This window comes from Streptopelia decaocto (genome assembly GCF_964273445.1).
Source record: "Streptopelia decaocto genome assembly, chromosome: 16".
Lineage (NCBI taxonomy): Eukaryota > Metazoa > Chordata > Aves > Columbiformes > Columbidae > Streptopelia > Streptopelia decaocto.
This window is the reverse complement of record NC_138671.1, coordinates 7,029,518-7,046,528: the sequence shown is the minus strand read 5'-3', so window position 1 is coordinate 7,046,528 and position 17,011 is coordinate 7,029,518. Positions and strand designations below refer to the sequence as shown.

The following is a 17,011-nucleotide window of genomic DNA, read 5'->3' as shown; positions in this document are numbered from 1 at the left end:
TTTATCTTGGTCAAGATAACGGATTTTATTTGCCTTATCAGCCTGTAGGATGATTAACCTAAATGTGAGAAATCTTGAAGATGCCAAAGGAGTTGATGGTCGGGAAGCATGTTCCCAGCACGACCGCCATGGGCTCCAGATGTGCAGATACCACAAGATAAACAGAGAAACTCTTGAGTCTGGTTCCTACACACCATCCTCAGCCAGGGCTGCATCTCCCATCACCTTCCAGTGTCACTTATCCGTACGCAATGACATTGATGCACAACCCAGCCCACAGGCCCAATGGAGCAATGGAAGAGACCCAGCAGGTCCTTAAGCCCAGCACCAGGAGGACTCTGCAGCTCAGCATCCCCGGGTTCGCCCCCTCCTGGTCTCAAACGAGGCAACACAAGGAACTGGGAACCATAAGGTTTCCTATGGGAAACTATTCCTTCGCATAATGAATCTCCACTGGGGAGATCACTGCGTTTCCTACAGGCCCTCAGGGACTTCCAACAGGGCAAACTAACTCTCTGTGTGATTGCACTGGAGGCTGGGGACAGGCAGGGTGAATCCTGCACAGCTGGAGAACCCACGTGGACTGTGATGGCATCTGTATAAACTGTGCCCACGCAGACATGAAGAAGGGGACACGTGAATGTCAGTGTCACTGGAGATGAACACAATGTAATGTGTTTGGGAACAGCGCTCCCAGGGGCATAAAGACCTGCAGCAGAAGTACCATCACATCTGCATCACCTGGCCTCCTTCCTGACACCTCAGTGCTCAAAATACATCCCCCAAAAGGAACTGAGGTGTGCTGGCTGCTCCCTGAAGAGGCAGGGACACAGCACATGGTAACAGGGGAAAGCAGAAAGCACCCAGCCCTCCCTGTGCGTGTGGCACCCGGGTCAGGCAGCGACTCCGCGATGGGATGCGACCGTCTCCTCCGCACACATTCCTGCTCCTTCATTGCAAGTCACTGGCTCTGCAGCTCTCCATTTTTCCAGTTTATCTCATTTTTGGCACCTGACTTCACAAACTGGGACTCCGCGTTTCTCACTCAGCCCTTCCATTTGGTATCTCAGGCTGTAGGCACTTTCCCATTAAAAATAATAACAATAATTTAAAAAAAGACAGACTACCCGTAATCTAGCCCAAATGTGTCAGCTGGTTTTAAGGAAATGTTTCCCTACAGCTTTAATCTCTTTGCACAGTTAAATTGCAGTGCAGCTCAGGGAGCTGGAAATCATTACTCACTGCATCTCCACTCAGCCATGGCCTCTTCATTGCAGGGAACATCACTGTGTTAATAGTTGTCCAAATCCCTCTAACCCCCACCTCCAGCACAGCACCCTTGCAGGACAGCATAGAAGAAAAGTTGCCTTTTAAAATCTTAGCTCAACTCTAAGGGAGCGTCTAAAATAGCAAGTGCTAAAGAAAAGGCTTCCCTAGGGGTCCAAGGCTGGAAAAAAGTGTGAAAAAATTGAATTGCTTCACTCTCCTGCTGCCATCCTGCTTGTTCTGCAGCAAAATAGGAGGAGGGGACCTTTTGAGGTGAACACTCCTTTTATTAACTTTATCTGCCTTGATTTACCTTAACAAGCTCCAGAGCATCCTTGCAAGAAAGGACCATGCAGGAGGAGAACTGTGGCCCTTCCAGTTGTCAAGAGCTGGAAAATGGGGTGAAAGCAGGAGCAGACAGCAGAGCCTGTCTTGCTGGCAGCATGAGGACTCAGAGAGAACAGGGATGGGGATGAATATTTCTTGTTCTTCTGCCCCATGAAGACACCTCCTACCCTCCTTCCACCTTGAGAACTACAGCTGTGGAACAGGCTGAGCCCACAACACCAGCCACACCACCCTAATGCAGCTCAGTGCTATAGTTATTCTGCTCCTTTGTGGTTTGCTCTGAACTGCTGAGCTCTCAGTGATTGCCCTTCTCCTCCAACCAGCCTCTCCCTACACAACACGCTGTCCTGCACAACATGCTGTCCTGCATACCTTCAGCAGTGGGCCCAGGGGTTAAGGGCAAGACAGCTGAGCCCCAGCAGCTGGGGGAAGGCAAGTCCCAGCACAGGGCTGAGGGCAGCTGGAGGCAGCTGCCTGCATCCCCTGCTCAGCTGTTTGTGCCGGAGAGCCACCAAGCAACAGGATCGAGGGGCATCCAGCACCACGGGAGCATCTCTCGGCTGCAGGACTTCACATCATGTGTTGTCTCTGCTGCAGACATCAGGGAGCCAACGGTTTCACTTGGGGGGCTGTGGTGGGGCCAGAGCTGCAGCGGAGCTGGTGAGTGTTGGCAACGTGCCTCCCCCCATCCACAGGGCTCCCTGAGGGTCCTTGCGCAGCCTCCCCAAAACTCCTCCATGTGTTTAAGCCATTGACAAGGACAGATGCCATCCACCCACCCAGCATCACCCCAGGGTGGTGTCATGGACCACAGGGAGAAGCGCCCTGAAATGTGGTCCTGCATGAGAGCAGCCCAAGGCAACCTCAAGTCATGGTGATGGAGGAGGCTGGAGATGACTGGGAAGTGGACACAGGCTCTGGCAGCAACTCTGGGCTGTACATTGGTGCTGACATTGAGGGACAAGGAGCCAGAGCCCTCCCTGCCCCTTCCACTTTGGTTCCTGGCTCTCCTTGGAGGCATTTAGACTGAAAGCCCCTTTTGTACCAGGACCAAGGGCTGGCTTGCTCTGCAAGACAGACCCCAGACAGCTGGGCTCTTGGAAAAAACTCATCCCCAGCAGCTGTCCTGGGCTTCTGGAGTCCTTTTTGATGGAAAGGGCCCTCCCTCTCCCTCCTCCAGGCAGCTGGGGGATTCAGCAGCTCAGATGGTCTTCTGCTCTTAAAGTGCCCAATGATCAGAGCTCAGGAAGATGCTCAGAGCAGCCCAAACCCAGCAGGATGAGGCCAAGCACCAACCTACAGAAGATTATGGGCCTCCTGGGCACCAAACACATGGCGGCTGGGGACAGAGAGCATGTGCAAGAGGCCCAGGCTGACCCCATCACCGGGCTGCTCTTGGAGCTCAGCCATGGCCAGCTGGAGTTAGACCAACCTGCTACAGGTGTTTTTCCACTCTTCAAACCCAGCTCGGAAAAGCTGCACCTAAACCATACACATGCACAGTGAGAGAAACCCGCTTGAGTCTTATGGGGTCAATATCAGCTCCACCACTGACTCCTGATTTGATTTGAGACCATGCACACATGCTGAAACCCAGCCACTCTGCAAACCCCATTACAGCCCTGTGACCCAGGAGAGGAGATGGAGCAAGGGACCATCCTGTGGTCCAGCTCTGGGGCCAGGCATGGACCTCCCAGGTCCTGGCTTGGCCACCACACGTCATCCCACAAGCCCTGTGGAGAGACTCAGGGTGGGGTGGGGAGGTGGTGGTCTCCAACCGACCGCTGCATCCCTCACAGGAGAGGGTTTGTGGGTGATGGAGAACAGAAAAATAATTAACAGGCCAAAAAAGGAAAAAAAAAAATCTCCAAAACATAAGACAGAATAAATGACGGCTTGTGGGGGAGGGAAGCTGGATTTAATACGGGATTAATCAAAAACAAGATAGAGCTAATATAAGCCAGGGCTCCAGTTTAATAGTGGCTCTGGTCCATGATGTTATTACACTTTGGCTCCAAGGCCAAAAAAACCCTGACTCCTGCTAATGAAGAGGCGGTTTCTGCCCCACAACTATAAGCAGCAACACTAAACAACAGGCCAACACAACATCCCCTCCCCAGCCGCCGCCTCTCCAGCACCTCCAAGGCTTTGCGAGATGCTGCACAGAGAGGTGGGTCCACACAAGGGCCAGAGCTGGCAGAATTGTGATTTTCTGCATGCACCCAAGGTTTTGGCATTTTCTTTTTTATCTCCTTATAGACTTGATAGCATTTTTGATTCAAACTGACAGCTCTTTCAGCCATGATAAACCCCAGGATAACAGCCTCGTATGTAGACACATCTGAGCACAGATCCAAAACCAGCCTCGAAAGACATCATCACTGAAGCTAAAAGAGCAGGACACAATGCTCAGCTCTGAGCCCACAGCAAGGGACAAAGACAGGTCTCACCCAAGCAGCTGCCCGGAGCTGTACTCACCTTCTTCTCTCTTTGGTGGGCTCTCCATCAGCACCGGCGGCGGCTTTGGCTCTGCCTGGGGAGGCTGGGGGGCCAGGGGAGGCTCTGAGCTCTCCGCTTGCCGCACCGGTGGGGCCGGGACCTCGGCAGCCTTGGCTACCTGAATTTCCACACGCTTGGTGGCCGTGTCGGGCACAGGAGCGTTGGCTGTATCAGCTCTTCGCTGGGGCATCTCAGGGATCTTTGATGGTGGCGCCTCCACCCTCCGGAGACCCGGCTCCTGGGGTTTGCCGAGGGTGATCTCAGTCCTCCTTGGGGTGGGCTCGGGGGGTTTGTGCCCCAGCGCATCTGCTCTTTTGAGGCCAAACCTTGACAACCCTGAGGTGGAGTTCTCCACCTGCTTGGATGAGATGTCAATGGAGATTTCTGTTCTTCTGGACACCGGCTCGGGCAGTTTGGGTCCAGAGAGCTCCACTCTCCTCAGAGAGGGCTTGGGTGATCTTTGGGCTGTGGGGTCTGCATGTCGGGCAGATGGCTCCGAATTCCTGGCACCAAGTTCCTGAAACTTCTGTGTGGAGCTGGAGACGGTGGACCTGAGGAGGGGGTTTGGGGTCCGTCTTGGTGGGGTGGAGGAATTTGAAGACTGATCTACCTCCTCGACCTCAAAAGATCTTTTCAGAGCTGAAAAACATGAGAAGGAGTTCAGAATTTAGTTACCATCCATCTGAGCATCTCAAGAGAGGCTTGCAGACACTGCCTGAGGCTCAGAACCCCAGTCCTGCTCCTCCACTCAGGGGTTCATAACCTCATTTAAAGCAGGTGGGGACAGAGAGCCAGGCTCCATCACTTCAGAAAAGTTATAAACCCAGTAACAAAGCTGGAACCAGAGCCAGAATATTCAGCCCCAGAGCAGAAACCATCCCCACGCTCGGAGGGGAGCAGGGGGCTCCATCGCAGCACGGCGCAGGACTTGGCTCAGCCCGACTCCCACCGCCTCCCCTTCCCTCCTGCATCCAAAGGATGCGCAGATAAACACAGGCTTCCCGGTGCGGGCTGCCAGCAAAGTCCAAGTCGGGAACGTGAGAACAATCCCAGGAGAACACCCAGTCCATATAAATACAGCAGCAAAAACAAAGGTGGCAGACAGAGAAGCTCATGTCCTTGAAAACAACCCTAGAGACCACCTGAGCCAAAAACTGAAGTGCCTTGAAAACATGAGACCCCAATGCAAAGAAGCGGCCAACCAGGAGGCCTTAGGGACATCCTAAAATCTAAACATCATCATTCCCATTTTGTCAACAGGGAAGTCAGAAGGCAAAGAAAGATGGATGCAACATCAGATCAGATGTTTAGATTCATGCTTGAAGAGGCAGGAGAGTCCCACCTTCACCGAGTCCCAGCACCGCACAGGATCTGCCCCTGTGCTCTCAGAGGTGGGTAAGGGCAGCAGAGGACACAGCCCAGGTGGGCACTGCCAGCTCCTTCATGGATGTGAAAACCTGCTCATCACTCCTCCAGCCAGCCAGCTCAGCCTCATTTTATTCCCTTCAACAAAGCAGCCTAAAAACCTCATGACAGATGCACCTGGAGGAACAGTTTGAAAGTAAATGCTCTCAAGGAACCCAATAGAAAAGGGAATGCTGGTGAGCATCTTTCTTTAATGAACATCCCTCTGGAAATATCTCAGTACCAAGTGGTTTGGAGATTTCTTTTTGACCCAATAATGAGCTTTGCCTACAAACAGCCTCGCTGACCTCTGGGTTTCATTGCATGAACCATCTCCATCATCTCAGCTCCTTTGAGTCCCCCTGCCAAAAGTAACGGTGGCATCACTCGGTGGCAATGCTGGAGCTGCTGCACGTGGCCCTTTCTTTTGGTCTCAAACCCCTTGAAGGGCCCCAAGTCCAGGGTAAACCCATCCAATGCCACCAGCACGGTCCTTCTGGAGCACAGCCATCCCCTGCCCTTATCGAAGGGCTGGACTAAATACAACACCCAAAAATGGCTTTTTTCCAGCTCTTTCTGCAGAAAGGAGAAAAAGGTCAAAGCCCAGACGCAAAAGGATTCACAAAGCCTAAGGAAGAGCTGCAAAATTGTGATTACAGATGCAGGAGACCCAGCCATCCAAATAATACCTCCTGTGCTGGTGCTGTGGCCCCAAGGGACAGCAAGAAGGTACCAAGCGGCTGGGCAGGGAACCGTCAGCCCAAGGGAGGGTTAGAAATGGCTCAGCACAGTTCCTGACAGCAAAATCACAAGGACTCCCAGGTCCCGGTGGTGTTCCCTCCCCAACAGTGTCACTGCTTTGCCTGGGGACAACCCAAGACCTTTCCCACTGGTGGCTCTCTGTGGGATGGGATGGCCACCTCGTGCCTCTGGTGGCACAGAGATTTCAGTACCCAGCTTCTCCTACCAGCACATTTGGCCACTACCCTGAGCCAGACATGGTTTGGACCAAACATCCCATGCATAGGAAAGGGATGGTGAATCATAGGTCTGTTTCCAGCCCCAAGACAGAGACCCGCCGCCATGAGCATGATCCTCAGGGATGTCACCTTCAGCAATGGTGGCCCTTGGTGGGACCGAGCAGGGCTGCAGCTCCCCTGCTTCTTGCACAGAGAAGAGACAAGGACCTCAGGAAGCAAAACAGCTCGCTCTCTCAAAAAAAAAAAAAAAAAAAAAAAAAAGGAGAAAAAGCTTAAAAATAGCCTGTCCTGCCCAGAGCCAAGAAAGGAAAGTAAACAGCCTCTGCTCCAGATGACCCTCCTCCCGGCTTCCTGCGGGAAGCTGCTGCACTGGTTACAGCAATGGGAGCTGCAGGCAGAGCAGCGCTGCAGGGCCCCCACCCCACGCCCACAGTGTCGGGGTCCCACTCCAGCAGTCGTGGCTGATGCTGCAGATTCCCGTGGGGCTCCAGATCTACATGTCCCCAATGCCCTGGGCTAAGGTGTCCTTGCCCCGAGCAGGGTGTGGGATGGCCACGCTGCAGGGTTATCCGCACTATGATATTTCCCAGGGGATTTTTGGCATTAGCAGGGCTTCCCCAGCCCCACCAGCAGCATCCGATCTGGTGTTGGAGGTAGCTGGCAGGGAAAGAGGCGGAGGTGCCGAGCATCGCCCTTCATCCCCTTCCTCTGTGCTGCGGGGCAGGGGCATGAGCACAAACTGGTGTTACACTGACATACGCTTCCTTTTAACCAATTCCAAACCAATTCAGGCAGCTCTGGCTCAATCCACCATCAGAAGCTTCCCTCCCACAGCAGGGAAATCCTGGAATCCCCTAAAATGCAACTTCCAAGCACTTTCCTTTCAGATGCAGACTTTGCCTGACTGTCACACGCCTGGGCTGGGAACCCCTTGACATAGTGTCCCTTTGGAGACAAGACCTTTGCAAAGCTCTCCAGGTAGCGGTGTTTTGCTCAGCATCACCAAGCTGCAGCCCCACTCCAAAGCGCCAGCCAGGCAGGAATAGCTTTTTAAAATACCAATATTAATCCTGGCAGAGGAGGGAGGCACAGGCTTTCCTAGACAGACCTGATGCAGGCAGTTCTGTCAGCTGCGCACAACACCCACAGTCTTGACCCAAACGTGGTTCCTGCCAGCCAGGCGCTTTGGGGTGAGGAATGTGTGCCTTCATTCCCGTCTTGAATACTCCCCAAGCAAGAAGAGGCCTGAGAAGCCACAAAATATTTACGTGTCTTTCTATTTTGTGCTGCAGTGCTGGAGATGTCTGCTCAGCACAGCCGCTGCGTATTCCCGGTCACCCCATGGCCAAGAACCAGCAGGTCACACGCCACCAGTTAAAGTCGCTCTTTAGGGATCTTGCAAATTGGGAAGAGAGGGCAGAGGTCTGTGTCAAATCCCAGTAGCTCATACAACAGCCAAGACTTTTCCAGAGAAGTCACAAGCAAGTGGTACAGCTGAGGCCCCGTATTTACACACTGCTCTCCCAGCAGGTAAGTCCCTCCTTGGGGGTCTCAGCCAAGCTAAGGGCACGCAGATGCCATGAAGGGCTCTGGCTCCTGCCCAAGGGCTCTGTATTTCCTGATGGTGAGCACCGAGGTTCCACAGCACATCATTCACCGCGGCTCAGCCCACTCCACAGTCCAGCTCTGGGCACCCCGTGGCACCCAGAGTGCATCAACAAGGGAACATCTGCTCCTTCTTTCTTCCCTTTTTAAACAGAATATCCCAAGAAACAGTTGAGAGGGTGCTTTAGACAAGGAAACCTCTATGCAGAGAACGCAGGAGGAGACCAAAATAAACAGCAAAGGATGTTGGCTCCTTCGGGACCCACTTCGCAACCGGAGCCTCGGGCTCTGCCGCGGCTGCAGCGCCCAACTGCTTCCCATTAAACATCCTCTGCCCCTCCCCTGGTCTCTGTAACCCGGGGGTTACGTTTGCTTGCTTGCTTAAGCACGGAAAGCTTTTCTGGGGTTTTTTTGACACATAAGAGCCTTATGGGACAAGGGCAGCCAGGCGCCCTGTTATTCCGCCCGATACAATGGGACCGTTTGAGAGCGCTGACTTTCTCTAAACTGCTACCAGATGGTCACCTCCTGTTCCCGGGGAGGAAAGAGGGGGAGGCTGCAGGTCTCATCTTTCAAGGAGCCCTTGGAAACCCAACACAGCATTAACCGCTCATGGCCCCTAAAGCTTCCCAGACCCCTGTCACCAGGCAGCAGGATGCTCATGGTGGTTTTCTGGCCCAATTTGACTGTAAAAGGTGTGTTCACCCAGGTTACCACGGGGCCATCTGGGTCTGGCTTATCCAAACCCACCACTCATGATGCCACTGAATTGCTGCCGCCATCTGTAACAGAGGTAGGTGCATTTGAGTGAACTAAAGAGTCAGTTATAGAGACAAGTAGGATGTTGTTCATGTATCTACGAGGTGTATACATATCATATATATACATATCATATACATATACATAATATACATATCGTATATTAAACCCAAGGTCCCGCAGCAGAAGGGGAAGGGGGCTGCACCCCTGCTGCAGGGCCAGAGCAGGATATCTCTATCCCATCCTCAACAATAAGGTGCTCCCAACTGCACCGAGCCCCTCAGTGGGGTCAAAAACATGGGACTGAGAAGGGAAATTCGCTGGCAGTGTGGGCAGCAAGAGATGCTACACACGCTGGCGGGGCTTTGCGAGTAAACTAAAAGCTTCAAAACAGCCTGAAAAAATCACATCCCCTCCTACACTTCGAGAAATGAAGGCACGAAACTTTAAAAGCACTTTTCCCAAAGCTGCTGGTCATCCAACGTAAGGGAGAAGTTTGGGCTGCTGGATCCCTTCCCTGTGTTTGTGCCAGGAGGTTTCACATCTTCCTTTTACCAATAAACCAACCTTATTGCAATACATACATATAAACACATATATATAAATACAGAATGACAATCTGCTCCTGTAACGGGACTCTCATGCTATCCTGCATCAGGTTATGAACAGTTTATGTACAAACAAACTGACTCTACAAACAGCATTCAAAAGAAGTTGCAATAGATTGCATGGTCTGACACGAATTGTGTGTAGCAGATAACACTGGGAACATGCTGTCAATATGCAGTGCCTTCCTGGACTGTGCAAATGGCATCAGGAATTGAGGTATGAAGGAAATTTGGGGATAAATACAAGTTCAGGGCTCTGACATTAACCAAAGCCTTTCAAGCAACATTTCACTCACATGCAATAAGCCACAAAGACAACCAGAGCCAAATGCAGCAAACCTCTCATTTATCAGCAATGAACATGCAAAAGCAAAGTCAGGACTAAGAATAGAAAAAAATAACATCCACACTCAGATTAATTCAAAATCCCAGCTTTCCAGTCCCTATAATGTAGTTCTAGAAAGATTTTAGCTTTGATTCTCCATTACACTTTGGTTTATATAACCATTAACCCTCAGCAAAATGCTTCCAGATCAGACCAGTATATTTTACATCCCTTATATTAATTTCATACTTGTACAGAAAATTACATAAAATACAAGGTATCCAGCCCAGCAGATTGCATTACTGGCTTTCTGCAGCTTTTTCCTCTGGTCTGTGCTCCAGTTTCTTTTCATAAGGGGAGGAGGAAGGAGGGAAATAAATCTCTGTGCCTCCCAGGGGACTGCAGATTTGGTTTGGTTCACTAATATTTCTAAAACGCCTTAAAAGTATTACCCAGAAGGCAAAAGTATGATGCAGATGGTCATGCAGATAGATCCCAGACCATCCTGTGCTACCAGCTGGGGTGCTGGTACCACACTGGTGTAAGAAGCCATAAGCACCCAGACGCCGTCCCCATGAGTCACGACTCCCAGCGCCCACGCAGGGGACGTCAAGAGTGACTCAGGTGGGCGACCTGCCTTGGTGGTGGGACTGGGTGATTAAATCATTAAGTGATTAATTCTCTGCTTGAGAAGACGCTCTGATGAGTGGTGTTGCAACGCGCTGGTTAAAAAGCTACAGAAAAGGGTAAATTAGTAAAAGTAGCTGAAGGAAGGAGCCGTTCAGGCCCGCGGTGCTGCCCACTGATTGTTGGTGCCACCACAGCCAGCTCTGGCACCTGTGTTGGTGGGGACATCCAGCACCACAACGCGAGTAGATGTACAAACATCCTGACTGCTGGCAGAGAGCAGAACCCTATTCCTTTCTCCTCCCTGGTAAACTAAACATGCTTTTAAAAATTAAAAAAAAATCCATTCTTTTCACATTTTTCCATCTTTGCGCTTTCAACGTCCAGACAAAATAAAGATGCAGCCCCACCCCCAGCCCTCACCATGCTCCTTCCCACCCAAACCAGTCCAGGTGGCCAGTGCCAGCATGGTGCCATGTGCCAATGTCCTCACCACTAACCCAGCCCAGACTCCTGGAGCTGGGACAAGCTGGATACGACCCAGCTCACCAGGAGTAAGGGCCACACCATTTTGTGATGCTTACTCAAACTGCCACCTCTACTGCTGGGCGGACAGTGGCACAGACCAATGTGGTCACAGTGTCCCCTGCCCTGCAATCGTGCCTGACGTTGATGGTACCAACACCCAGTCCAGCACATGTCCCCAGCGCCAGCTGAGGAGCAGAAGCACCACATGGGGATGTCCCCACCTGAGGATGGATGCAGGGGGACAGACACTCATGATGTCTCACCTTTTGGCATGCAAACCAGCCAAGAGCCAGCTTGGATGGACCCTGCTCTGAAGGTGTCCCCAGGAGCCCCAGGTGCTGATCTCCATCCAACAACCTTGCAAAAGCAATCACGGTAAAAGCCTGAGTCAGAGCCATCAGCAGATAAAGAGTTCTTATTAATCTGCAGGCAGCCTTTCAGAGTAAGTTGGGGATAATAATAAACTCTTAATTGCTCAAGAGCTACTCCTCACCAGCACCCTCTGTGCAGCAAGGAGGGGAGCAAGGACAGCTCTCCTGCACCAGGACAGAGAGTGGGTGCAAACTGCCGACCTCGTCACAGGCAAAGGAGAAGGGTGTCAGGACCAAACAGCACCTTCCAAGTACAAAACAAGAGGTTGCCAGGACACAACCCTGGCCCAAGGCTAAAGAGCACAACAGGGCAGCCCACCCCAGTCCCACAGAGAGGTCCCCTGATGGACCCTGACCCCCACCAAACAGGCACATCCCCATCAAGAATTGGACCCAGACCCAGTGACTCATTTTGCAGGCTTCAAACAATTTTAACCAGGATTTAGGGTCACTTGGCCTGTTGTGTCCATGTCCCACCTCTAAAGACCAAGAAGGTGCCAAAGCTCACTGCAGCAGGAGCAGGGAAGGAGGTCAGGAGAGGAAAGAGCCTGATAATGGTCCTGCAGAAAGACGTTGCCTTAAATATCAAATATCAGAGTTCGAAACATGAATATCTGGAATGATTATGGGCTCTGAAGTCCCCATTATTGTCTTTGGATTTATGACAAGCTCCAGCCCAGGCTTTTGCAGCTGCTGTCTGGGTCCTGGCTCCTGGGAAAACGGGCTCAGCAGCTCCCTGCAAGGACAGGCTGCAAAACAGAAAATAAACCAGCACCCAGACAGTGTGGCCACAGGACACCCAGAGGTGCTATGACTCCCACTTAACGGTAGGTTTACTGGTGTGTATTGGCCAAGAGATGCACACATGGTCACCCAAATGTGTTGGGTATGACCCAACATGTTCTTCAGATGTTTCCTACCCACTCCACTGCCATAAAGCACCAACAGGCAGCAAGCAAAGAGTAAAGCTAGAGAATGATTATACTTTAGGTGAGCTTTTTACTCCGGGAAAGATGCTACCAAGATCCCAGAGACCAGCAAGTACTTGGAAGAACCAGTATGGTGTACACACTCCAAAACCTTGACTCACCTCCAGGCACCACCAGCAGTCTTGCACAGCCAAAGCAGCTGCCCTGGCCCTGGTGTAAAGACTCATCCTCTCTCTGTCCCTTCCCATCGAGCTACTTTTGAAAGGTTTCTTTATGATTAGCAGAACACTGGGCTCACTTTGCCCAAGACTGACCTCAAATGGGCAGCAAGAGCTCACCTGTACCAGCCAGCGCTGGAAACCCTCCATGCTGACACAGAGCCAAGGACACTGTGCTCCGTGCTGCAGTGGCTGCCCATCCCCGAGGACATGCAGCCCAGCCCTCCTTGCACAAGATGACTATAAACAACGACCTTTGAATGATCCTACATCCTAACACGGGCCAGAGGCTATCCCCAGAGCCCGGTTCACGTGGACCGAGAGATCCACCTCCTGTTCTTCCCCTTCCCACTCACTCACAACCTTTTTATTCCCAAGGAACTAAATATACATAGGGAAAAAAACAACCCGCAACAGCAGGTCCCTGCTGCCGTAACCAGGCAGATGCGATTTTCCCACTCTGCGCACGAAAATCCAGTCCTGACAGAACTTCTGCTGAGGAAGATGCAACTCTTGCCTTCCCATAGGCACCTTCCCCCAGCTCCTGCCTCTCCCATCACACACAGATTTGGCAGAAAACTCCCATAAACTCCATCCTTTTGTCTCAGATTCAGAAATATAGATAGAAAGAGTAGAAAAAAGGAGAGAAAACTCTCTGAAGCGCCTGTAAATCTCGTCTTTGAGGATATTAGAGGCGACTTGCTGTCTCGGAAGGGCACGCTACATCCATCAGCTGGGAGAGCAGCGTTGGCTGTACCCACGCTTGGCTGGTGATAAAGAATACCAGAAGGGACTCATTGCGGTGTAATTTTTTGAAGACAGCCCAGGAAATCCAACAATTGACACTGAGGAGCTTTGTTTCACTCCTAAGCTTGAGATGATGCAAGATACAACCTGAAAGAACTTTTTGCGTCTCCTTCTCCAGGCGTTGAACCTGCAGACATGGGACCACTAGTCACAGACCTAGTCTCCCGGCCTAGTCACATAAGCCCAGGTGAGCACTGATCCTAGAAACCCACAGCAGGGCTTGCAGGAGACACCCTGAAGCCAAGTGAGATGCTTACACAAAAACAAAGCACATCCCCACTCTGGGGCTTTTAATAATATTGAATTCAAGCCATATCACCCACATAACATTGTGACCATCCCTTTGGCACGTTCCTGCTAATATTAGCAGCAGGGCTGAGTCCCAGCATCCGCAGCACGCGGCAGCAGCTGCTCCGCAGGGCAGCAGCCCGGGGGATGCACCGCGGCCATGCGGCACAGAGACATCCCAGGCATGCGCTCAAGGAAATTTTAAGGACGAGCCCCTAAGATTCATGCATGTAGAAAAGCCAGTTTCTATTACAGCACCCTGCTGAAAACAACCTGGCTAATGTTTTGTTTTGTTGGTTTTAACAACACGACTTAGCACAACTCAGTATCTCACTGAGACAAAGTCTTTGGTTGAAATACTACAAATACCATGTATTGGGTGGTGCAACAAGTATATGTCTGTATGAAAAAAGATCCAATAGTGGAGTAGAAAACAAAACAAAACAACAAAAAAACCCTAACAACTAGAATAGCCTTCCTATAAGCACTGACATGTCCGGGCAAGGCTGGAGGATCCCTGTCCTCAGCACCCAGCTCCACGCAGCTCTGACCACAGCGCTGCCAAGCTCACCCACCAGCGAGCACACACCCCCCAGGGGAGCTGGGCTGTGGGGAATGGGTAAATCACGGACTAATGACCATCGCCAACATCCGTGTCGTGGTTTCTGCCAGAGCAAAGCTGCAAGCCTGTGTCCCCCCAGGTTCCAGCTCCGGACATCACGTTGAACCCCACCGCACCACTCACTGCTCTGTGCGCTTACAGCTCCACTCGGCATTTACCATCATCCACAGCTTGCACCCGCTATGATATTTTGTGTTTCAACATTATGAGGAAATTAATCTGACAGTATTGGGAAAGGTAAAGAGCACTCAGCATCACAGCTGCCAACTCACCATCAGTGATTGCCCAAAAAAATGGGCCTTGGTTACCCCTGGGACCCTGCTTGGCAGCAGCCACATCCCATGGGGATGAGGGACTGGTGCAGATCTCTTCCGTCTTACCACCAGGCAGTAGATTGTAAGTGCACTGTGCTTTCAGTCCTTAGCAGGAAGATGGGTACCACGTTACAGAGCTATCTTTGGGCATCATTGCAACCAACGCTGCAAGTAGGAGCATCCGCCCTTCTCTGCAGTCCAACATCGCAGACGCTGGCACTCCCGTATCACCCAACGTGAATGGGATCAGGATGGTTTGGGGTTTACACAATGTTAACACACTGTACAAGCATCCCACCACCCAGACTGATTTACTGCTACAGGATTTCTCTCCTGCCGCTCAGAGGTTTGTGTCTGAGAGTGTGGGGAGCTGAGACACCCACAGCCCCCTCTGAGGCAGAGATGAGCTTGGGAAGTGCTGCCACAACCACAGCTGAACCAGCCACGTTTCCCAAAAACCTGCCAAAATCTATAAACCCAGGGGCAGAACTATCACGCTCTGTAAATCCTAGCAAACCACAGACCTAATTATGATCTCCCCCATCAGAGATGAGGAAGCTTTGTCAGTCAAACAGGCAGAATTAGTGCCCTCCCCGCAGGACCTGCTGGCTCAGGACAAGGTGGACACACGTACCGCTGCCTGGATGCGACATCCTCATTGCATCATCAGGCATAAGGAAGAACGCGCTCTGCTGTCCTAGTGTTTCCCTCTCACATGTTGCTTCGATTTGGAAGCTAAACTGGAATCGAGTATCTCGTACTCCTTTCCCCCTGCCAAAGGGCCCTGGCATCCTCCTCATGCTCACAGAGGCTGGCAGCTCCCACAGCCGAGCCTGCAACTCCCTGCCTTCTGCAACCCAGCAGCTACAAGAAACCCAGCTGTCCTATGCCAGGGAGGATGCTACAAGGAAAGCAGGCAGGGATGCTAGGAGGAAAGCAGGCAGGAACAAGCAGGGTGATTCGGGAGGGCAGGCAGTGTGTGACCAGCAAGAACAAAGAGGGCTCTGGCTGCTGGATGATCTGGTGTTTCTGCCCAGTAATATTTTTTGGCTGATCTTTCCTGCTTGGCCACGGGCTGCCTGGGGCTCAGATACCCACCCAGCAGACACGAACACTGCATCTCCTGCCCTACAGGCTAGAAATTAATTGCCTTGTTCTTGGGAAGCTGCTGTGCAACTCAGAGAACTAATTAAATTGTGGAACAGTAGCCCGGATCCCTGCTCAAGGGCAGGGCTGCAGATGCACAGAGCTTTCCCCAGCCTCTCCCTCTGCACAGGCAGCAACTATAAAGTGCTCCGTGGACTGAAAAAAATCGCACTGCGGAGCAGCTTGGTGCCACCAAGGAACACACACAGCCCAAACAAGCAGCCCTGGGGCTCACGGCAGAGCCTTTATCATATCCAAGTAGGGAATTACTCATTCTTCAGAGATTTAAATGCAATTGGGGCAGGGCAGAGAGAAGACTCTAATTACATCAGCACTTGGGAGCCCTGTGGTGGGGAAGCTCGCAGGTCCCAAAGGACAGTTACAAAGGCGTTGTTGAATCCCGAGTGCCAAACTGATAGTGGTTTGGGGTTGCTCTCTGTGCGTCCACTCTCGTCAGTCCCAATCTTCCTGTGGGACGTGACTTCCCTCAGCCTCCTGCTAAACCCTCTGCTCCAACTTTGGCTGAAGAATGCCCAGGGGCTAAAGAAAGCCCAGGGGCTGGAACAAGAGGACATAAACACAGCTAAACCTTATGACGAGGGCTCGAGAGACCCCCAGCTCTGCCACCCATTTCCTGCTTGACCTGGAAGAGGAACCCTTGTGCTCTCAGCTTCCTCAGCTCCCCAGCAGGAAAAACACCACTGGGCTCCTTCCCAAAGGCAAGGCTGAATTCAGCAGGAGGCGGTGAGGCCGTCTCAGCCTATAGCTACACGCGCAGTCCCTGGATAAGTTTTCACTGCGGCCCCTAGATCTCCGCTATTTTTTTTTTCCAGAAACCACTGCACAAAGCTCAGTTTGGATCTCTGCCAGGATGTGCGAGTGCGTAGGGATGGAGCTGCTCTTCCAAAACTCTGCTCAGGAAGATGAGCTCCCCCGAGCCGATCTTTCAACGTCTGCTTCAAACCACCCCCCCTGCACCCCTTTTCTGCCTGTCTCTAACTCTCATACCCATCTGGCAGCAGCACGCTTCTCCACTAGCTTATTTTTTTTGCCTGAAAAAGCCAGCGCACTGAGCAAGAACCACAGACGCCCGGGGAGAAGGCATCCCCGTCCGCATGCCAAGGGGATTGCAAGGAGATACTCCATCGGAGAGCAAGGCAATGCGATCGGGCAACTGGAGCTCTGCCACGGGACAACTGCAAAGCTTTCTAAGGCAGCAGCTCCTGCTACGGACATCTTTAAACTTGGGTTCACTAGCCACCTCCCAGCTACTCTAGGGCTGTGTTTGCATCCAAAATCTGGGAGTCGACAGAAGAGCTAGTGCCTGAAGTTTTACAGACTTTTATCTGCGTCAAGCGTGTGTTTTC

General features: G+C 51.8%; 1 protein-coding gene across 3 annotated transcripts in view; it reads right to left on the bottom strand.

The window, feature by feature from the left end:
- The window catches only part of SEPTIN9 (septin 9), an 87,740-nt gene that overhangs the window by 44,788 nt on the left and 25,941 nt on the right, over window positions 1-17,011 (bottom strand). For all 3 annotated transcript variants that reach the window (XM_082067350.1, XM_082067348.1, XM_082067349.1), the window contains exon 2: window positions 4,093-4,752. In XM_082067350.1, the coding sequence (XP_081923476.1) occupies window positions 4,093-4,752 (660 nt within the window). The remainder of the gene's footprint in view (window positions 1-4,092; window positions 4,753-17,011) is intronic.